Source organism: Podarcis gaigeae, assembly GCF_964106915.1.
Source record: "Podarcis gaigeae genome assembly, chromosome: 16".
Classification (NCBI taxonomy): domain Eukaryota; kingdom Metazoa; phylum Chordata; class Lepidosauria; order Squamata; family Lacertidae; genus Podarcis; species Podarcis gaigeae.
Window position 1 is genome coordinate 18128406 of NC_139693.1, and position 24139 is coordinate 18152544.

General features: G+C 43.7%; 2 protein-coding genes and 1 long non-coding RNA gene across 3 annotated transcripts in view; 1 reads left to right on the forward strand and 2 right to left on the reverse strand.

Annotated features, from left to right (window-relative positions):
* On the reverse strand, positions 1 to 14938 carry LOC310834184 (arylacetamide deacetylase-like 4). The gene is made up of 4 exons (XM_083717664.1): positions 14649 to 14938; positions 11211 to 11427; positions 3118 to 3181; positions 1 to 1369 (listed from the first exon to the last, which is right to left on the reverse strand). The coding sequence occupies exons 1-4, from the start codon at positions 14823 to 14825 to the stop codon at positions 595 to 597; spliced, it is 1233 nt and encodes a 410-aa protein (XP_083573790.1). The 5' UTR covers positions 14826 to 14938; the 3' UTR covers positions 1 to 594.
* LOC310834300 lies at positions 1701 to 23494 on the forward strand. The gene is made up of 2 exons (XR_014559165.1): positions 1701 to 2986; positions 23290 to 23494. It is a non-coding gene; the product is annotated as an uncharacterized lncRNA (long non-coding RNA).
* The window catches only part of LOC310834120 (arylacetamide deacetylase-like 4), a 7248-nt gene continuing 4352 nt past the window's right edge, over positions 21244 to 24139 (reverse strand). Inside the window, exons 3-4 of the mRNA XM_083717553.1 lie at positions 23423 to 23486; positions 21244 to 22049 (exon numbers count right to left, since the gene is read on the reverse strand). Coding sequence (XP_083573679.1) covers positions 21275 to 22049; positions 23423 to 23486 — 839 coding nt within the window. The 3' untranslated portion in view covers positions 21244 to 21274. The remainder of the gene's footprint in view (positions 22050 to 23422; positions 23487 to 24139) is intronic.

Consider the following 24139-nt stretch of genomic DNA (forward strand, 5'->3'; position numbering starts at 1 on the left):
TCGGCCCAGGTCATTTTATTCACAAAAGAACTTTTACAGAGTGTTCGTAAGAACCAATCAGATTTCCTCTGAGCATTTCAACAAACCCCATATGGGGACAAAGTTAAACTACCAAAACTAATTAAGCACACATATTTCTGGGATAAACAAAACAGAACTACAAAGGAGTACATTTGGCAACCCCTGAGGTCATAAACAAGCAATATACATGATAAGGAGGATGGCCAGGAAGACATTATAACCATTATAACCTTCAGGTGAGATCTGTTTCCTGGCCATAAGATTAACATCCTAAGATTAACATCAGAAAAGCTACATCAAAGAAACTGCCCACTGTCTTTGATGACTCAGGATGCCTGCCTGGCGAAGCAACTGGGCTGTGTAAGTGACTTGTCAAGCAAGAGAGATGGGCAGTAGAGGAAATGGCCAGAGATGCAGAGGGTTGTGGGATTTGATCAGAAATTATTGTCAATGAATTAAACCCAATCAACACAATGCATTCATCGTGGACACAATGGCTTGATGCATAACCTCATAGTAGTTCCACCTGACCCCACACTCTGGATATTTGCACTCCTACAAGGTCATTCATTTCTATAAACCTTTTAAGAACTGTATTACACTCTGCAAACATTTCTGTGTGTTCCGGAATGCAAGTGGCCCCCAACCAGCCAAGGCCATTATTCCGTGGTATCCATCTTGAACATGATACCATGTCACTGGCACACCATTGTCCTCTAGCCGCTTCTTGTACAACAGCCCATCGTCCCGGAATCCATCATATTCACAGGTTAGAATGAAAGTCTCCGGGAGATGGCGGATTATGTCATCCTCTACTAGAAGGGGGGAAAACATTGTCTCAGTACCTCTTTTAACTTGTTCATAAAGTTCTTCTGAAAATGGAGCAGGTTCTACAGGAACATAGCCCCTAGCTTTAAATTCTTCCGGAATGTTATCAGCACTTATCCATTTTTGGTATTTCTCTCTCAAATCAGGAGGGACATGGGCGCCTTTCAGAACTCCATCTACATTCATTGTCTTCCCAGTGAGATATGTCAAACCAACTTTGACAGTTCTTTTCCGGAACATAGGAGGAACTGAATGGTTTTGCTGATAGGATGGCAGATTGAAGTCCATTCCTTGGAGGAATGGGTAAATGAGGACCTGAGCTCGCACTCTGGGGAGGTCCTCTCTGGTCACCAGTTCTTGGCAAATGGCTGCAGTAAAAGTGCCTCCACTACTCTCCCCAGCAATGGCAATGCGGCTGGCGTCCACTCCATATTCCTTTGCATTCTTCAGAAAGTATATTACAGCAGTTAAACTATCCAGTACAGGGACTGGATACGGATGCTCAGGAGCTAAGCGATACCTAAAGAGAAGGCAAGATGTCATCAGCATTCATCATGTTAAGTCATGGGCAAACATATCAGACGACACAGCGATTCTTCCAAAGCAGCTCTTTATTTGTAAGCTGGAACAGAACTGAACAGAGGAGCTCGGTCAGCCTGCTTATATAGAGCTCCACTAGAATGCAACAATAACCATTTTCGGTAACTAGCCGATCACTGAACGTCACTTTCAATCCTTCATTTGAATATAAACTATCCAATCACTGAAAGTCACTTTCGATCCTTCATTTGCATAACTATCTACAGTATCCCCCTGCTGGCCCAGGGTGAGAACTTCAGTACATAACATATCATACACTTTGCAGCATTTTCCTGCAATGGCATATATATCAAGGGTGGCACCCCTAGGGCCACATTCCTTTCTATGCAACCTTCCTGGGGGCCACATGTCAGCTGTGGGTGGGACCAGAGAGCAAAATGGAAAGCAAATGCAAACTTTCCCACTGGACAAGTAGGTTGGTTCCTACACACAGCCACATACCTTTCTCTACCCTCCAACCAAGCAAGCAAGACACATTCACACTAGTCAGATGCCACACAAGGATTGTGCAAAGGAGTGGTATTGGTGCAGGGGTGGGGTCTGGGGTCAGAGGGAAATGAAGTGGCCCAGAGTGCAGCATTCAGCCCCTGTGCCTGATGCTCTGCACCCAAATATAATGCTAGTTCGGCATCCCATTCTCAGTGGCCGCTGGTCAAATCTGATTCCGACCATAGAGGCAGACTATAGCCAGCATAGCTAGAAGCCACTGGTAGCCTTATACTCTGCCCAATTATTTAATCCCTTTTCAAAGCCATCCACATTGGAAGCTATCTCTGCTTTCTGTGGGAATTAGTTCCATAGTTTAACTTTGCACTGTATGGATAAGTTCTTTCTTTTATCTGAATCTTCTAGCATTCAGCTTCATTGAATGTCCGCATGTTCTAGAGTTCAGAGAGAGCGACAAACACATTTCCCCAGGACACATTCCACACGACATGCCTAATATAACCAACTTCTATATTTTGAATGTTTCCTTGATTTAATTTTCCATCTCAGGAAAACAACCCCAGTTCTGAATCACCTCCAGTATGTCCCACCATGCCTTCCTGAGATCAGTGCTTCCCACTCTTTCTGCCCACTTTAAACCATACGGCCTTAAAGCGAAGAACTCCAGTTCACCCACCTTGGCCAGGAGGCTTCAATCATGCACCAAAGGTGCATTTTGGCAGTGAGGGCAGCCATTGGGAGAGATGATGTCGGGAAGGCTTGCCTTGTAAAGGGCTCTGAAGTCCTGGCAAATGACACTTCTCCCATTGCCCAATGTACCACTGTTCTCACTGGATGGTAAGTGTGGCTGACGGGACAGTTGGGAACAGCTTGAGCTTATTTGCCGGAGAGAAGATCACCTTCACTCCAGCTGCACTTTCCCTCTCAACCACAGGGCCATTTTGCCTTAGGAGAAGAATCCTAATGGCTTTTTATGGGTTGATGTGGTGGTTTTCTGTAAAAGTAGTTTAATGGCCTGATCCAGCAGAGCTCTTCTTATCATTAAAGCCAGAGGGATTGGGTCCAAAGGCATAAAAATCAAAATACAAAGGTGAACACCCATTTTAAGGTTGGCAAATCCATTATGTTGGCAAAATCAGCTTTTTTCTGGGCTCATGTGGAAGGGTTAGAAACTGAGGGGAAATACTCTTTTTCTGCTACAACAAGCAAGAAGATACTTACTCAGCACACATAACCACTGAGTCAGTTTGGTGGGCAATGGAACGGCAGATCATTTCAGAGGTTCCTAGGGGGGAGGAAACACATCACACACTGCCTGCTGTGAGCAATTATTTGTTACGCTCCATTACAAATTTCCTTGGTCGTTCACATTGAAAGCACTGTGAGTTGAATCCACTGTGAGTTAGTCCTACTGAAAGTAAACCTGTTGAAATTAACAGATATGACCAATGCTTTTCCCCCCAGGGGGTACACAAGGGTATGCAGGACCGGCACCTCTTTAACAATTTCATGGTGAGTACTGGCACCTCTCTTTCTAGAAAAAAAGGACTGGATATGACTAATATTGCTGTGTCATAAATGTCTGTTTTTAATGTCCATGGAGGCACTGGTCAATTCTGCGTCCAGGGCAACTGTTTACCAACTCCATCTGGAATGCAGGCTGAGACCCTACCTGCCCGCAGACTGTCTCGCCAGAGTGGTGCATGCTCTAGTTATCTCCTGCTTGGACTACAGCAATGCACTCTACGTGGGGCTACCTTTCAAGGTGACCCAGAAACTACAACTAATCCAGAATGCGGCAGCTAGACTGGTGACTGGGAGTGGCCACCGGGACCACATAACACCAGTGTTGAAAGACCTACATTGGCTCCCAGTACGTTTCCGAGCACAATTCAAAGTGTTGGTGTTGACCTTTAAAGCCCTTAACGGCCTCTGTCCGGTATACCTGAAGGAGCGTCTCCACCCCTATCGTTCTGCCTAGACACTGAGGTCCTGTGCCAAGGGCCTTCTTGCAGTTCCCTCACTGCAAGTAGTGAAGTTACAGGGAACCAGGCAGAGGGCCTTCTCTGTAGTAGTGCCCACCCTGTGGAATACCCTCCCACCAGATGTCAAAGGAAAAAAACACCTACCAGATTTTTAGAAGACATCTGAAGATAGCGCTGTTTAGGGAAGCTTTTAATATCTGAAGGACTATTGTATTTTAATATTTTATTGGAAGCCGCCCAGAGTAGGTAAGGAAACCCAGCCAGATGGGCGGGGTATAAATATATTATTATTATTATTATTATTATTATTATTATTATTATTATTATTATTTCATAAAATATATATGCTACTTGATTGTAGAAAACAACAAAAACCATGTATAGGCTGCACAAATCACCCCCACCCCACCCCCGTCCACGGCAAACATTTCAGGATCTTTACATTAAATTACAATGACAAATTGTCTTCTAACAATACAGGCGAACCTCTACTTGCGACCACAATCCGTTCCAGAGGCCCGTCTGTGGCATTTGCCCCCTAGGATGTGTCAAGGAAAGGGTTAAAATGGGTGTGAGGTGATTGGCCAGTGAGAATGTGAGGGGGGAGTAAAAGATAGAGTGGGAGGTTTTGAAAAGTCAGTTGAGGTCTGGGGGTTGACGGTTGAGGTTTGGGAGTTGGGAGTTGAGGTTTGTCAGTTGGGAGTTGAGGCTTGGGTGTGGGAGAAAGAAGAGGGTGGAATACGCAGTGGGGGTTGAGTTGTATTTTGAGAGAGTGAGAGGAATTGTTAGGGAGTTACATAGATAGTTGGGAATAATTCAGATTGAAGTTGTAGGAACTAAGATTAGGAAACTGACAAGAGGAAAATAAACTGCAACCACATGCTTGTTCCTGCTCTTAAAAATAAACTTAATTATTTGTTTATGTTAACAACTGTCTGGACTCCATGTGTCCCCGTGAGAAGTGAGGTGGTGGCAGCAAAGAAAGCAACCACAGTGGTGGCACAGGGTCAATAGACCATGAAACGTCCGGGGACCATGTGTGATCACCACAAAATTGGTGGTGCAGCGGTGGGATAACAACCGAACCTGCCGCCACAAAATTGGCGGCAGTAGCGGGATTCGATAAGTCTAAGTGCCTGTGAGGGGAAACAATACACCTGGAGAGGGGAAGGGTAAAACCAGTGAAGAGATTACCTGGCCTGAGGGTGTGATTGAGGATAAACCCCAGATTGCCGTTTGGCCGAGATAACAATAAGAGCAAGAGATCTCAAAAGACTGTTCTGGCGGAGGCTTAGGCTCAGGATCAGAGGAAGTAAGCTTGAAAGGTTAGAGGAAAACACTTAAAGCTATACTTTGGGGACCGGGGTCTTGGAAAGCCAAGCCAGGAGGAACAGTGCTGCGAGTAAAAGTCTCTTATTTAATTAGTGCAAAATACTGACTCAACCATAATGCCACCCAAGAAGACTAAGCACCCAGTGAGAGAAAACCAACATGAAAGCTCTGGAGAAGAGAATGGGAATCCCCAGGGGGAAGAAACCAGAATAGAAGAGATGACTAAAACCCCACCTGAAGCAGAAGTTCCACAGTTTTCAGAGGATTTTGAAAAGTGGAAATTAGTACAAGAATATAACTTGAAATTAGAGCTTGATAAAAATAGGCTTGAGAAAGCATTGGAAATAGAAAAATTGAGGGCTGAGCAGGAAAGGGAACAGCAGCGGTTCCAGTTAGAGATGAGACGGTTGGAACTAATGGTATTAGAAAATAGTAATAATAGTAATAACACCGATGGGCAGAATCAAATGAAGATAGATTTAAAACGCTTTCCTGAATTTAGAGATAGGAATAGCCCAGAAGCATTTCTAATAGCCTTCGAGAGAGCCTGTCACGATTTTCAAGTAAAAGAGGAAGATAAAATGATGATCTTGAGAGCTAGAATAAGCGGTCCTCTAGCCGAATTATATGCTCAAATGACTGAGGAACAATCCGGAAATTTTGAGGTGTACAAGCAGTTAGTATACACACGCTTTGGGATTACCTCAGAGCAGTTGAGGAAAAAATTTAGAAGTGTGACAAAGGTGAGGGAGGAAACCTATGCGCAGATGAGGGCAAAGATAAAAACTTACCTCACAAGATGGTTAGAGCAAGAGAATGCAGACACAGTACCTAAGATTAGAGAAGTGATGGCGTAGGAGCAATTTTACGACACAATAAATGGCCAATTGAAGTACCTGATAAAAGAAAGAAACCCCAAGACAATAGAGGAAGCAGCAGGTTTAGCCGATAAAATAAATGAAATCTGAGACCATGGATTTGATGGGCCAAAATTTGGTGGGAGATATTGGGAAACAAACAAGAATAACTTTCAGCAAACCAAAGGAAAGTTTACCTCAGAAACCGATAAGAGAGGCAGCCCCTCATCGGGAAGCCCACATGAGAAGGCACACACCCATACAGAGTTTACCGAGGGAAAAGTAAATAAAACAAGTTATGCAGGACCCAAAGACATTTCATGCTGGAGATGTGGGAAATTAGGTCATAAACGTTTTGATTGTAAAACAGGAAAAGAAACATCTAGTTATAGTACCACACAGAAACAGACATATTGTATCCAGTCTGTGGAGCAGAGCCCAACTAGCCAGGTTGTCAAGGAAACAGACATGCCAACTAGGCCTGAGTCTGCTGAGGTAGTAGAGGCCAAAGTCCTGCACTGTTATGTGATTCAACAAGATAATCTCTTGTTAAAGAACGCTGGAGAGTATATCTGGATAGACGGAAAAAGATATCTCGGGTTAAAGGACACGGGATCGCAAGTCACCATAGTCCACCCGGATATAATCAGGGATGATGCCATAATTCCAGGAAAAGGAATGAAATTAAAAGGAATTTCGAAACAAGCAGAAATCCTAAAGGTGGCAGAAATAGATGTCAGATTCAAAAACTGGGCAGGGAAGTGGCAGGTAGCCCTGTCGGAAGAAATTCCCGCCCCTGTGCTCATTGGTTGGGACATTTTAGAACATGTGCAGAGTACTTTCATAGTTACCAGAGCAAAAGGGAGCCCACAGTCACCTAAACCTGAGGGGGGTGGATACAGTAGCAGAGGCAGACAATGCTGAAGGACAGCAAGGGAATGATCAGTGTGAGGAAAGAAAAGACACCTTTTTATTTCCTTTGACTAAAAGTCAAACCTCAAGTTTTGCCAAAAAGCAAAAAGAAGATACTGAGTTACAAAAGTACTTTGAGGCAGCCGAGTCGGAGAGGTCGTTAACTCCTGAGTGCCCAGAACGGTTTTGTTTGAGCAAGGGCCTTTTATATCGAGAAGTCCTTGACCCACCATGCGGGGGGGGGGGGGGGGAGAAGTGAAAAGACAGTTAGTAATCCCTCATACCTATAGAGAAAAGATTTTGCAACAAGCCCATAATAGCATTGTTGGTGCACACATGGGAGTTGTACATCATATCGACACTGGAGATGCTAAGCCAATTGCTGTCAACCCACATAGAATAACTGGAGAGTATGTGGGGAAAGGTAGCAATGAGATAAGGGCAATGCTGAAGGCAGGGATTATAACCACTTCGGAAAGTCCCTGGGCAGCACCCATAGTGTTATTAGACAAACCTGATGGAGCTATTAGATTTTGCCTAGATTATAGGAAGCTGAACCATGTCACTAAAGCGGATGCATATCCAATGCCACGTTTAGATGACCTGAATGAAGCTATAGGCCAGTGTCATTACATCACCTGCCTAGACTTAACAAAGGGGTACTATCAAGTAGAAATGGACCCTAAGGACCAGGAGAAAACTACGTTCAGAAGTCCTTTAGGGTTGTTTGAATTTAAAGTAATGCCCTTTGGCTTAAAGAATGCGCCAGCAACTTTTCAGCGATTGGTGGACAAAATCCTGAATAGCTGAAGCCGTACATCTGGGGCCGAACTTTTACTTTATGTACTGACCATTCACCCTTTTTGTGGTTGAGGACAATGAAGACCAACAGTAAGTTGTTGAGGTGGGCCCTATCACTGCAATATTTTAATTTTATGATTAAAAATGTGAAAGGGACCCTGAATACCGTCACAGATGCTTTGTCCAGAAGACCTGCAGCTGAAAGTTAACTCAATACCTAACATGTAACAGGTTTTTGTATATATATATATTTTACCAGAACACAGTATTTGATGTGCAAATGTTAGATGTGATGTGAAGGGTGAAATGACAGGTTAGGAAATGTTTATTTGCCATAAAAATGTACTGCTGATTGATCACTAGGTTAAGTTATCCCTCCTGAGTCAATCTTCTTAAGGGGGGAGGAATGTGGCGTTTGCCCCCTAGGATGTGTCAAGGAAAGGGTTAAAATGGGTGTGAGGTGATTGGCCAGTGAGAATGCGAGGGGGGAGTAAAAGATAGAGTGGGAGGTTTTGAAAAGTCAGTTGAGGTCTGGGGGTTGACGGTTGAGGTTTGTCAGCATAGGCGCCGACTCCATGGGGCCTGAGGGGGCCCGAGCCCCCTCAAAAATTCGTTTGGGGGGGCTATGCCCCCCCAATAATTTAAGAAAATTATTACCATCAATTTCGCTTTATAACATGCAGATTTTTTCTCCTAAAAAGTAAGGGGAAATGTCTGTGCATGTTATTGAGCGAATGTGTGGTCCCTGGAGCTGACTCCGGGGCGCAGGGGCAAAAATAGGCAAAAATCAGGCAAAAATAAGATCTGGCTGTCAGGCGGAAGCTGCTGCTTTCCTGCATTCTGCCTCAGGGTCTTACTGCCCACCCTCTTCTGTTGCTGCATTTGCTCAAACTCAACAAAGAGCAGGGAATCCCCTGCCCTCCTGGCAAGCAGAGGGTTAAGGAAAGGATCGAGTCCTTCCTTCTAATTCTTTCCTAGTCACACTGCGTGCAGGCTCCAGCCCACCACCTCCTCCTCTCCGTGCTCTAGGGACTCGCAGGTGGGAGAGAGAGAGAGAGAGAGGGCTGGCTTGGGGGGGGGACTTTTGCCTTCCTTTCCTCCCCCCCACCCCGTTAAACTCCTCCCCTGCATTCTTAGCCAGCTGCTTCTCCGCACACCCCTCTTGTGCTTCTTGTCCCTTCTGTGTTTTTCCTTCCCTCCCCATTTAAAACGTGGTGACAAAGCACGGATCCACATGGATCCTCAGGATTTTTGCATTGGGTCACCCCAAATTCACCATCAGATCACATTACATGTCCATGGCTACAGTCTGTACCAAAAAAATCACGCACCCACTGTTGCCTGGGGCTGCAATGGTGCAAAAACGTGGTTACAAAGCATGGATCCACAGGATCTTTGCACTGGGTCACCCCAAATTCACCATCAGATAACATTGCATGTCCATGGCTACAGCCTGCACCAAAAAAATCACGCACCCACTGTGGCCTGGGGCCACAATGGTGCAAAAACGTGGTTACAAAGCATGGATCCTCAGGATTTTTGCATTGGGTCACCCCAAATTCATCCATCAGATCACATAGCATGTCCATGGCTACAGCCTGCACCAAAAAAATCACGCACCCACTGTGGCCTAGGGTCACAGTGGTGCAAAAACGTGGTTACAAAGCACGGATCCACATGGATCCTCAGGATTTTTGCATTGGGCTATTCCAAACTCACTGTCAGATATTAAAAATCTTTATAAAATAGAGAATTAAATACATAGGTAAAGGTAAAGGTACCCCTGCCCGTACGGGCCAGTCTTGCCAGACTCTGGGGTTGTGCGCCCATCTCACTCAAGAGGCCAGGGGCCAGCGCTGTCCGAAGACACTTCCGGGTCACGTGGCCAGCGTGACATCGCTGCTCTGGCGCGCCAGAGCTGCACACGGAAACGCTGTTTACCTTCCCGCTAGAAAGCGGTCCCTATTTATCTACTTGCACCCGAGGGTGCTTTCGAACTGCTAGGTTGGCAGGCGCTGGGACCGAGCAACGGGAGCGCACCCCGCCACGGGGATTCGAACCACCGACCTTTCGATCGGCAAGCCCTAGGCGCTGAGGCTTTTACCCACAGCGCCACCCGCGTCCCTTTACATACAGTATTACAGTATTTACATACAGTATTAGGCATACTGTATTAACTTTATTACCTGTATTAAAGCATTAACTTTGAGATATTATTTTTATTTAATGAACCCTCAGCCTTATTCAAAGTAAGCTTAGATTAGCTATTTCACTTATTAATCAAAGTGCTATTACTGTGCGACAGCAATATTTTATGTTTTATTCTTTTAATGATAGTTTAGGATTTATTTAAATATCATTTCAGTCTTTTCAGAGCTATATATTCACTGCTCTGTAATAGTCTATAAGCATAATTGTTACTGTAAATTAAATTAGCTTTTTACGAAAATACAGTGCGTGTTTATGTTTTGTTTCTTTTTTCAAAGCCAAAAAGTGTTTCAGGCTTGTCAAGTTTCCCGGAGTGTGGAGTTATAGAGAGTCAAGTTTTCGGGGTTCTAATGTTGATCATATGACTCTAAAATACTTTTAAAAAACTTTAAAACTCACTAATTTTCATCTAAAATTTAGAAAACTTCCCGGGGCAGGACCCCGGTATGGCCCCCCCCCATATTTTTTATAAGTCGGCGCCCCTGTTTGTCAGTTGGGAGTTGAGGCTTGGGTGTGGGAGAAAGAAGAGGGTGGAATACACAGTGGGGGTTGAGTTGTATTGTGAGAGAGTGAGAGGAATTGTTAGGGAGTTACAGTGGCGTAGCATGGGTTATCAGCACCCGGGGCAAGGCAGGTAATTTGCGCCCCCTAACCCGTGGATTTGCGCCCCCTAACCTGTGGATTTCCCTAACCCCCAGATGTTGCGCCCGGTGCGGCCGGCCCCCCCTGCACCCCCCACGCTACGCCACTGGGGAGTTACATAGATAGTTGGGAATAATTCAGTTTGAAGTTGTAGGAACTAAGATTAGGAAACTGACCAGAGGAAAATAAACTGCAACCACATGCTTGTTCCTGCTCTTAAAAATAAACTTGATTATTTGTTTATGTTAACAACTGTCTGGATTCCGTGTGTCCCCGTGAGAAGTGGGGTGGTGGCAGCAAAGAAAGCAACCGCAGTGGTGGCACAGGGTCAATAGACCGTGAAACGTCCGGGGGCCCTGTGTGATCGCCACACTGTCCTTATGGCGAAACGGGTCGCTGGGAGAGGCGCCATTGTGCGCAGGCACAGACGACAATTGCCCGCTTCTGTGCAGGTGTGAACGGTAGCAAACCCGCCAGTTACTTCCGGGTTTGCCGTGGTCGCAGCTTAGAATTTCTGCGAGTGGTGACGGTTGTAAATAGAGGTTCTACCATTTCAAACACATTTCACAGAACTTACGAATGCTTCCAGCCACCGCAGCACCTCCATGAAGAAAGATGATTCCTTTCCTGTTCCCAGCAGGTGATGTCTTGGGCCAGTACACCCTCACAGGCACCCCATCAAAAACCAGGTCCTTTATGATCAGTTTGGAGTCCTTCATTATCGGAATGAATAGGCTCATGGCCCTGATTATGGAATATCTATGGCAGATGCCCATTTTTTCCAGAATTCCTACCTGTTTAAAACAAAACATTTAGCATGCATAATTAGCATTAGATATTTTTCTACTTACAATTTTTTAATACTTAAGAAAGTATTTTGGGACCGTCTAATCCAGCCTTCAGAAATGATCATGACCAGTACTTTGACACAGGATGAGATACCTGATACTTGGAAGACCATTCCCTGCTGAAAGGCCCATTTCCCCTTGGCCTAGGGGGCAGGGCCCAGACTCACCTTGAACAGCTAAAAGGGGGTGCTGGGAGGCCAGAGGGGCATTGCTGGAACAACTCTTGGGATGTGGCAACTGCCTAAAAAGTTTTAACATCTTTAATTTTAGTTCCCTGTTTTGTTTTTGTTGGGTTGGGGTTGGTTAAATGTTTTGTTGGGATTGGCAGCTATTTTAATTTGGGTATTATTATTATTATTATTATTATTATTATTATTATTATTATTATTATTATTTTATATTGATTTATACAGGTTTAGTCTGTAGAAGATATTGTGTTTGTTAATGTTTGATGTTTTATTATGCTTATATATGCTGTAAGCCACCCAGAGTGGCTGGGTAAAGCCAACCAGATGGGCGGGATACAAATAATAAAATTGGTATTATTATTAGTATGCCAATATCACACTGATAGCAAAACAAGATCATGACCCAGCCCAAGTCAATAATTATAGACCTATTACTTTGCTTAATTGTAATTATAAATGGATTGCGGCAATATTAGCAAGAAGACTCAAACAAGTGTTAGGAAACTTAATACACGAAGACCAGACAGCATTTCTGCCGATGAGGCAGTTAAAGGATAATGTTACAATTGTTATTAAATGCTACTGAATATTTTGAAAAAAGAAATGATTAGCAATTACCCATGGTTTTTCTAGATGCAGAGAAAGTGTTTGATAATTCACTGGTCAACAAGAAATTTGTTGTCTGCATTTTTTCAGTTGATTTAGGACAAATCTGATGCGCTGAATCCAAAAATCACATTGGTTTTGCTCAATCAGGTCAAGTTTTTGAGCTATGGCCACATGTCGTTTTCTTACGTTTTTGTTCACATGTACGCTTGTCTGGAGCATTTTAGAAGAAGTTGGTGGGGGTAAAATGCCATGTCGAATAATTGTTTTGATTGGAAATGATTATTTTAATGACAAGAAATATTCAGGTCCGATAGTTCTGGGTGGTTATGTCAAAAAGGGATCAGTTTGAAGTCATAAAACCTCGAAATCATCCATAAATTGGTGCACTGTTGATGTGACTGGGATCAACAGAAAGAATCGGAGCAGCCTCAAGTATCCTGATCTTCAATCAGCACGTCGTCCTGTAGCTCTTTGTGATGAAATTCCAGTGCCTATCTTCAGAGAACTTCCTGACATTAGTGACAAAGATTAGTGCGCAGCTTCTGCTCAAGCTTGGAGTGCCACAGTACGAACCCAAAGATTGGAGACTGTTCATTGACAGCAGCAAGCGATCACTGAAATGTGTTCTGCTACACAATGGCAACCAGTTTGCTTCTATACTCCTGGCTCGCTCGAGTACACTGAAGGAGAACTATGAAGCGGTGAAGTATGTGCTGGAGAAAATTGGTTATGATCAGCATAAGTGGTTTATTTGTGTTGATCTGAAGATGGTGAACTTTTTGTTGGGACAACAGTCTGGCTTCACCAAGTACCCATGTTTTCTGTGCATGTGGAAAAGTAGGGAGCGTGCTCAGCATTACACAAAGAAGGACTGGCCTGTGTGGGAGGAATTGGTGCCTTGCAAAGAAAGGAACGTCATCAATGATTCTCTGGTGACAGAATACTCTTCCCACCGCTGTACATCAAGCTTGGCTTAATCAAGCAGTTCACCAAGGCTCTGGACAAGGATGGTGACTGCTTCACTTACTTGTGCCAGGCTTTTCCAGGATTGACCATGGAGAAGTTGAAAGCTGGCATCTTTGACGGTCCTCAAATCCGACAGCTCATCAGAGATTCAGAGTTCGGAAAGTCAATGAACGAAGTGGAACTGGAAGCGTGGAAGGCATTTGTTCTGGTAGTGAAGAACTTTCTTGGCAACAATAAGGCCAGAAGCTACGCAGAACTTGTCAACAATATGCTGACTGCTTTCAGAAACTGGGCTGCAACATGAGCGTCAAGATGCACTACCTATTTTCACATATGGACCAGTTTCCTCAGAAACTGGGTTCAATGAGTGACGAGCAGGAGGAGAGATTCCATCAGGACATGAAAGAGATGGAGACCAGGTATCAGGGTTGCTGGGACGCAGTCATGATGGCTGACTACTGTTGGACTCTGAAGAGAGACCTCCCTGCCGCTGAGCATTCCAGGAGTTCCAAGAAACGGAAGTTCAAGCCCTGAAGTTTGAAAAATGGTGAAGCAACATGCAATTTACGTGTACTTACCTTTATCAATGCCCACCATTCAGTTTACAGTAAACCTGACCTGATGGAGAGAAATGGATGCCATTTCCTGATTCAGCATTGCAAAAATACCCTAAATCAGTTGTAGAAATCTAGACAACATTCAAAAAGTAAAAAATTGTTACCCAGTGTAATGCTTCTTGGAGTTGGGGGCAGGAATTACTAGATAAAATGGGGTTCAGGGAGAAATTTTGAGAGGAATCAATACATTATATACAGAGCGATTTGCAAACAGTAAACAGAATTTTATAAGAAAAATGCATTATTGGCAAGGAAACAAGAGAAGGTTGTCTACTTTCACCATTATTGTGTATTTTGGTTTTAGAAGTGTTGTGTGGGGATACTAGAGAAAATGATATACGAAGCCTCCAAGTGAGTCTTCAAACCTGATGAAAATGTGGTTAAGGTACTGGAAGCAATAAAGCAGCTTGGTGATTTTCTTTTATAAGAGAAAGAAAGTAGTGGGCAGCAGAGGGCGGGAAATAAAATTTTTTTGACCAGATATCAAAATTTACTTGAACGGAAATCACTTTTATGATGATCTCCTATTGAAGCCAGTGCACTAAGGAAATTAAACATCCAAGAGAATTGGGGTACTTGTAGAGACATACTGTGTTTTTCTGGTAATGCATGTAAAATGAAAAAGTTAGAAGAAATTCAAGAATGGGTATCAGATTGGTTTCAATATTTTCAAATTAATTAGCATTTTTTAAAAGAATTATTCTAAATTATTTTATTGACTCTAAGGGGTTGCAGCCCCTTTTATAGAGGTGTCTTCATCCCCATGATATATGTAAAATATACTTACTAGTGCCAATCCATATCCCACTGAGAAATCGTGAAGCAGCATTATTGGGCGATAGGACAGTCCTCGAGGCAGGTGGGTCCTGGTAAGACGATAAGAAACTCCCCACACTAACAGCAAGAAATGAATGAAAATAGTTGTATATAATATCAGCATCCACAGAGTTTCACCAAACGCCATTTCCCTTAAACTCAGAGGCACAGAGACAAGGACTTCGCCTTGGCCAACGCTGGTGGCTTTTATAGGAGAACAATCTATGCCATGTGGAAAAGAACACACTAGGCCAACCCATATAATTCTCAGTTGAGAAGAAAAGAAATAGTTTAATGATCCAGTAAGACATTGCAGCTATCCTGGATTCCTGAAAGACACTGTTGTTCCTCAGACAGGGTGTGGATACGCGTTGGTGGGTGTGAATTTGCCTATCTTCTCCTCCCGAGGGAAGGCATGCATAGGAGTTTGCCTGCCCTCCCACACAAAATCATTGTTCCTCTTCCCTCCCTGAGGAGTTTATTGGGGATAATTAAAAGGGGCGGCACAACGATGCAGGAGGGGCTGGCTGGCACGACACTGCAATGGCATCCTCCCAACCGGAGGGTCACTGCAACTTTCCAGAACTGTGTGGTGAGGAAAGAGGTTTGGCGCTGTGCAGGCTGACCAATGGGAGCCAATCCCACCCAGTCTATTGCTCCACTTTTCATTTATAAAGTCCATTTATTTATTTATTTATAAAATCTTCCTCTGCTTCCTCTACTCTTGGACCCATTGATGGCCTCTTGCTGAACAAAGAGGGGACTTGGATTTAGTTCATTCATTTATTTATAAAAGCTTTCTCTGCTGTTGGACCCATTGGTCATTTGTGGCAATGATACAAAATGGAAGCATCCTGACTTTCTTGGTTGAAGCAATGGAGAACATTAGAGAATTCACATATTCTAGACTTAGAAGGCCATGATAATATTTTTGGTTGGCACGCTTCATTATGGTATGAAAAGGTGAAAGTACATAAAGGATTTATAAATCATATAATTAGGGGGAGGGATTGTATAGAATATGGGATAAATAGAAGCATTTATTAGAGGGGAACCTCTTTGGCTCTCAATGTTGGAAATTATAGAGGTAAATAAAAAGAATATTATTATTATAAATAATAATTGAATTTATATACCACCCTATACCCAGAGGTCTCAGGGCGGTTCACATAAAAGGATTACAATATGATAGAATGGTGGACAGCTTACAAAAAATTATTAAAACAAATGGGAGGAAAGTATAAATTTATAAAAAATAAGGAATTATCAGGAAAACTAACAACAAGGATACAATATCATCATTTGAATGGAGTATTTCAGAAAGATAGGCTACAAGGGTCTGGGGAACAAGTATCACAACTGGAGAGAGACCTGCTGGAAGGGAATGTAAAAGTGCTGTCTATAATGTATAAAATATTATTGGAATGGGAGACAAAGGATGAGGAAGTAAAATCCCCAATGATACATAGTGCAATAGAAATTGGTCATAATACAGACATGGAAGTATGGGGACGATTGTGGAATGTGGATGTAAAATTTACAGCATGTTATGGTTTAAGAGAAAACTATATGAAAATTAACTATCAATGGTATCTAACCATTGGCAAAAATGGCAAAAATGTATAAATCTAAATCAAATAAATGTTGGAAATGTAAAGAGGAAGAAGGTTCTTTTTATCATGTGGTGGTCTTGTAGTAAGGTTAAAGCTTACTGGGAAATGATACATCATGAATAGAAAATATGTTTAAAATAATGTTTGTAAAAAGCCCAGAAGCTTTTCTTTTGGGAATTATAGGGACAGAACTACCTAAACTGTATAGAAACTATACAGCAGCAATGATGCTACTTGACCCAAAATGGAAAGAAGTAGAAGTCCCAGCAAAGGAAGAATGAATACAGAAAACTTAAGGAATATGCAGAAATGGCAAAACTTACCAGAAAAATAAAAAACCCAGATAACAAACTTTTTATAAAAGAATGAAAATGGTTTATTGAATATTTACAGATACATTGTAAACAGAAAAGAACATTGGCAGGATTATTGTTACAACCTGCAGTTTCAAAAGAGTATATATTTAAAGTAGATGAATAAATTAAGTTAATTTGAATATGCAGAAGATATTAAAAATAAATATCCCTCCCTCCCTCCCTCCCTCTCTCTCTCTTTCTCAATGTGAAGTCCCAAAATTGTCACATCATAACTCCAGGCAGATGTTGCTACATAATATCTGCTTGAGTTTGAAGATTTAGCAACGAGAAACATCTGTGCAAAAAGCTAAGCCAAGTCCTTTGGAGTGCAATGGGTCCATTTCATTATACCCACATTAGACAGAATTGTAGTCAAACCCAGATCCCCAGACACACAAAAGGCAAGACATTCTGCTGCTCTCTCCGTATCAGGCCAACAAGCAAGAAGATGTCGTTGGATCTCACCATCCTCTGGTCACTTGACTTCAAACTTTGAGCTGCCAAGGAGAACCTTGAAATGTCATCCAGGCCAATAAGTCAGTGAACAAACAGTTGCAAGCAGTATATCAAGAGCAGGTGTTAAGAAGTGGGTGGTCAGGGCAGCCCTCTGCTGCACCCTATCTGCAAGGGGCTCCCAAAGAAGGACCCACCATCCTAAGGTCCAGCTGGGAAGGGCAAGGGTGTCTATAAAAAAGGTAAAGGGACCCCTGACCATGAGGTCCAGTTGTGGCCGACTCTGGGGTTGCGGCGCTCATCTCGCTTTACTGGTCGAGGGAGTCGGCGTACAGCTTCCGGGTCATGTGGCCAGCATGACTAAGCCGCTTCTGGCGAACCAGAGCAGCACACGGAAACGCCGTTTACCTTCCCGCCAGAGCGGTCCCTATTTATCTATTTGCACTTTGATGTGTTTTCGAACTGCTAGGTTGGCCGGAGCTGGGACCGAGCAACTGGAGCTCATCCCGTCGCGGGAATTCGAACCGCCGACCTTCTGATCGGCTCTGTGGACAGTGCCACCCGCGTCTCAAGGGTATCTATATCCTTCACAAATTAGGGCCATGATACCTGAAGGAATTCCGCACGTGGGCCTATTCAGATCAGACGTGCACACCTGAAAACAGACTGGGATCTATCCAGGCCCAGATGAGATATGGATCTGTTGCCAAGTGCCAATCTATGTCCCAAGAGTCACTATTGGTACTAACTGAAGTTTCAGAATTCAACTCCTTGCATAACACATTGCAGAAATCCAAATGGAAGGTTGCCAGTGTTAATTCTGAGATCAAGATAAAGCTGCAGGCCAGCATTTATTCGTCCTCCCCGCAACCCCACCCCGCTCCTCTTTCTCCATTTGCTCTCCTTTCCCCCTGCTTCCTCAGCACTTCCCTCCATCTGCAGCAGGCTGCTTCTTTCTGTCCCCCTCCGTCTTTCTATCCAGTGGCAGCAGGATGCCTGGAGCTGAGAAGGAAGGTGAGGAGCCGCCCAGGGTGTCACCACTGAGGGGGTGACAAAATACCGGGCGGCACAACAAGGATACAATATCATCATTTGAATGGAGTATTTAAGAAAAATAAGCTACAAGGGTCCGGGGGACAAATATCACAACTGGAGAGAGACCTGTTGGAATGAAATATAAAAGTGCTGTCTATAATGTATAAAATATTATTGGAATGGGAGACAAAATCTAAATCAAATAAATGTTGAAAATGTAAAGAGGAAGAAGGTTCTTTTTATAATGTTGTGGTCTTGTAGTAAGGTTAAATAGCATGTTATGGTTTAAGAGAAAACGAGCTATCAAAATTTACTTGAACGGAAATCACTTTTATGATTATCTCCTATTGAAGCTTAGGCGCAGGGTTGGGGACTTGGACACTACTGTGGTGCCCCCAGCTGCGCTCATGGCTCCGGAACAGACACTTACAGATGACGAGGCTCCACCTACACCTCTCTCGCAGACTGCGGGCATGGAGCCGAACCAAGCCACTTCAGAGGGTTTGCCGGACTTCCCACAGACTCAGAACACTGCCGTGCCTGACATTCCGTCAACTCCACTTTCGTAGGTTCCACCCACAGCAGCGGATCCAGGGGACTTGGTTTCAACGCCACCGAGGGTCACGCCACAGCCTCAGCAAGAATCGGGCAGCCCACTGGACCTGGGTACCATTCCCCGGCAGTCTGGCAGAGTTTCCAAGCGCCCAACTTATTTAAAGGACTATGTTGTTGGACATGTAACACTGTTGAACTAAGTATGTGGAAGTATGTGAAATGTAACTGATATGCTTTTGTGCCTAATTGAACCATTACGTATAGTGCTGTATATAAGGAAACCATTACGATTGTAACTAACGGCTTATCTCAGTGGGGAAGGGTTCTCACCCTGGGCCAGCAGGGGGATACTGTAGATAGTTATGCAAATGAAGGATCGAAAGTGACGTTCAGTGATTGCATGGATACTGTAGATAGTTATGCTAATGAAGGATCGAAAGTGACGTTCAGTGATTGGATAGTTTTAGAAAGTTGTTACAGTAACAAGGTACTGGAGCTCTATATAAGCAGGCTGACTGAGGCCTTCAGTTCTGTTCTGGCATCTGAATAAAGAAGAGTTGTTTGAAGAATCGCTGTGTCGTCTGATATGTTCACCCACAACTTAACAGTATATGACAGATCACATTCAAACATAATTTGCTTCAGCACATGCTGCAGAGGGAAGTGAGGGGCCCATGGGGCTCATCGACCTCGGAAGGTAGCCCATCTCAGAGAAGGAAAACTCTGATCTCTCTCCCTTGGTAGGTGTAGAGTCCAGTTCTACCAGCAACAGCTGGAGTAACTCAATGCAATGGGCTTCATCAACTGCGAGGTGAACCTTCAGATGCTCATTGCCACTGAGGAAGACATTTTTGGTGAATTTTTACCTCATGTCATCTGATTTTCTTGAAATTTTGTACACTTGTTGAACGATCAGAACTAAGTTTAAACCTTAAAAAGTTACTTTTTTTAATCCCATTCCATTTTTTTTAGTTTATGAAGGTTTGAAATTGATAATTTGCACTTTGCCAGACTACACGAAACGTCAAAAGCTCAGCAAGCTACCAGTCTGCTTTGGAACACATTTTTAAAAGAAAAGCCTAACTAGTTTTTCAGATACCTTTTAAATGAATAACTTTTTAAAGAAATGCCTGAAGTGGCTTGAAGTCTTGCTTATTCTGTTATATTTTACTCCAGGAAGACCCATTTATCCTAAACAGAACCCAATAAAGCCGACATGTATGTAGAATATATAGATATAGATGATATAGATATAGATATAGATATAGATATAGATATAGATATAGATATAGATATAGATATAGATATAGATATATAGATATATTTAATGTGATCCCATTGAGATGGGATGAAATTTTGCAAGAAGCTCTTAGAAATATGAAATAGTCAATAAATAAATAAATGGAATTTTTAAAATTATCTTAATTTCTTTAAATCACTTTTTAAAATGTTAAATTATGTAACTTAACTTTTAAATTTGGACCAAGTCCATCATGTGCCATGTCATATTAATGCCCATGAGCTTCTGAAGAGATTGGTATTTTTAGTTTTCAAATATCTCAATTCTGGGCTGAGCTTTTGAGGTTTTTCTGTAGTCTGGCAAGGACAAAACTGTCAGTTTTTTAAAACCCTCGTAACTCAAAAAACGAGCTGACATTTAAAATAAAAACCGATATCTGGGACCTTCTCTTATTCTACTTTTAGGAAACTGAAACTGAAAGCAATGTAAAAGGGTAAGTTAAAAGTCTCTGGATCACTGGACATGGAATGGCCCAACTGCATTGCAAGGGGTTGGGCTAAATGACCCTCAGGATCCCTTCCAATTCTACAATCCATGATCTTATGCTCAAGATCTCCCAGGGTGCAGTGGCGGAGCAAGCCAATCAGGTGCCTGGGGTGGCACATGTGCCCTGCGCCCAGGAGCAGGACCAGCTGCCCGTGGGGCAGGGTGGGGCGACCCGGGCAGGACGCTCTGTGGGGCCTCCGAGGAGTCTGCCTGCCTCCTCCCACTCAGCCGCCCTACAGCTGAGGGGGAGGTGGTGGCGGGCGGACCATTAGGGGCAGAGCGGAGCCTGCGGGCGCCCAAGCCACTGCGTCACTCCCAGGAGAGACGTGTGGCTCAGGCGCACTGCCGCCCAGCATTTTGTCACCACCCTCAGTGGTGAACCCAAGGCGGCCTGCCCCCACCTCACCCCCTTTCCTCCGCCCCTGGCAGGGTGTCTGTCAGAACCCTGAAACGGACCCCCTTTCCTCCCGAGAGGCAGAGCAAAAAGAGACAAAGTTTGAAGAAGAGTGGAGTAAATTTGTTGCATACATAAGAATTAACTGTAGAAGTTTAAAAACTTTAGCAGGGATAACATAAATCCTGAGATGTGTATAGAGGGTAAATGAGAATCTGCAAGAGAAGATATAAATTAAGAAAACCGAAGCAGGGACGGAAGGAATTCTGGGCGTGAACTTACGCAGTGTAAATAAGACAACACAAAGTGTTGATTGTAATAAATTAAGTTTTATTTGTTTGTGAAAAAATCAATAAAAAGCATTTGACAAGACAGCCATTGGAAGGCCAAGAAGGGCATTCATTTCTATAAACCTTTTAAGAACTGTATTACACTCTGCAAACATTTCTGTGTGTTCAGGAATGCAAGTGGCCCCAAACCAGCCAAGGCCATTATTCCGTGGAATCCATCTCGAACATGATACCATGTCACTGGCACACCATTGTCCTCTAACCGCTTCTTGTACAACAGCCCATCGTCCCGGAATCCATCATATTCACAGGTTAATATGAAAGCCTCTGGGAGCTGGCGGATTATGTCATCCTCTGCTAGAAGGGGGGCAAACATTGTCTCATAACCTCTTTTAACTTGTTCATAAAGTTCTTCTGAAAATGGAGCAGGTTCTACAGGAACATAGCCCCTAGCTTTAAATTCTTCCGGAATGTTATCAGCATTGATCCATTTTTGGTATTTCTCTCTCAAATCAGGAGGGACATGGGCGCCTTTCAGAACTCCATCTACGTTCATTGTCTTCCCAGTGAGATATGTCAAACCAACTTTGACAGTTCTTTTCCGGAACATAGGAGGAACTGAATGGTTTTGCTGATAGGATGGCAAATTGAAGTCCACTGCTTGGAGGAATGGGTAGATCAGGACCTGAGCTCGCACTCTGGGGAGGTCCTCTCTGGTCACCAGTTCTTGGCAAATGGCTGCAGTAAAAGTGCCTCCACTACTCTCCCCAGCAATGGCAATGCGGCTGGCGTCCACTCCATATTCCTTTGCATTTTTCATAAAATGTATTACAGCAGTTAAACTGTCCAGTACAGGGACTGGATACGGATGCTCAGGAGCTAAACGAAACCTAAAGAGAAGGCAAGTTGTCATCAGCATTCATCATACACTTTGCAGCATTTTCCTGCAATGGCATATATATCAAGGGTGGCACCCCTAGGGCCACATTCCTTTCTATGCAACCTTCCTGGGGGCCACATGTCAGCTGTGGGTGGGACCAGAGAGCAAAATGGAACTTTCCCACTGGACAAGTAGGTTGGTTCCTACACACAGCCACACACCTTTCTCTACCCTCCAACCAAGCAAGCAAGACACATTCACACCAGTCAGATGCCACTCAAGGATGGTGCAAAAGAGGGGCAATAGTGCAGGGGTGGGGTCTGGGGTCAGAGGGGAAATGAAGTGGCCCAGAGTGCAGCATTCAGCCCCTGTGCCTGATGCTCTGCACCCAAATATAATGCTAGTTCGGCATCCCATTCTCAGTGGCCGCTGGTCAAACCTGATTCTGACCATAGAGGCAGACTATAGCCAGCATAGCTAGGAGCCACTGGTAGCCTTATACTCTGCCCAATTATTTAATCCCTTTTCAAAGCCATCCACATTGGAAGCTATCTCTGCTTTCTGTGGGAATTAGTTCCATAGTTTAACTTTGCACTGTATGGATAAGTTCTTTCTTTTATCTGAATCTTCTAGCATTCAGCTTCATTGAATGTCCGCATGTTCTAGAGTTCAGAGAGAGCGACAAACACGTTTCCCTAGGCCACTTTCCACACGACATGCCTAATATAACCAACTTCTATATTTTGAATGTTTCCTTGATTTAATTTTCCATCTCAGGAAAACAACCCCAGTTCTGAATCACCTCCAGTATGTCCCACCATGCCTTCCTGAGATCAGTGCTTCCCATTCTTTCTGCCCACCTTAAACCATACAGCCTTAAAGCCAAGATCTCCAGTTCACCCACCTTGGCCAGGAGGCTTCAATCATGCAGCAAAGGTGCATTTTGGCAGTGAGGGCAGCCATTGGGAGAGATGATGTCCATTATTGTCGGGAAGGCTTGCCTTGTAAAGGGCTCTGAAGTCCTGGCAAATGACACTTCTCCCATTGCCCAATGTACCACTGTTCTCACTGGATGGTAAGTGTGGCTGACGGGACAGTTGGGAACAGCTTGAGCTTATTTGCCAAAGAGAAGTTCACCTTCACTCCAGCTGCACTTTCCCTCTCAACCACAGGGCCATTTTGCCTTAGGAGAGGGATTTTGCCCAAACCAGAGGGATTGGGTCCAAAGGCATAAAAATCAAAATACAAAGGTGAACACCCATTCTAAAGGTTGGCAAATCCACTATGTTGGCAAAATCAGCTTTTTTCTGGGCTCATGTGGAAGGGTTAGAAACTGAGGGGAAATACTCTTTTTTCTGCTACAACAAGCAAGAAGATACTTACTCAGCACACATAACCACTGAGTCAGTTTGGTGGGCAATGGAACGGCAGATCATTTCAGAGGTTCCTAGGGGGGAGGAAACACATCACACACTGCCTGCTGTGAGCAATTATTTGTTACTCTCCATTACAAATTTCCTTGGTGGTTCACATTATAATCACTGTGAGTTGAATCCACTGTGAGTTAGTCCTACTGAAAGTAAACCTGTTGAAATTAACAGATATGACCAATGCTTTTCCCCCCAGGGGGTACACAAGGGTATGCAGGACCGGGACCTCTTTGTTGTTGTTGTTGAGGGACGGTATCCGCAATATACAAAATACTACTCCAAAATCCCGCAAATCCCCTAGACACAATCAAAAAACAATGGGAGAATGACATAGGCTATGAGATTAACCCCACTCAATGGACCAGAATGTGGTCTAAACCCCCCTTTAAATCCATATCAACAAAAAGAAAAGAACTCACACTGAAACTCACCTACAGGTGGTACCTAACACCAAGGAAACTAGCGCTAATACACCCAGGAACCTCACCAAAATGCTGGAGAGGGTGCACCTCCTCAGGCACATACCTCCACATGTGGTGGGAGTGTACCAAAATTCAACTATTCTGGACAACAGCCATACAAGAAATATGTAAAATAACTAAGCAAGTAATAGACATCACCCCAGAATTGGCCCTACTAAACATCTTCCAAGACAACAATGCCCATTTAC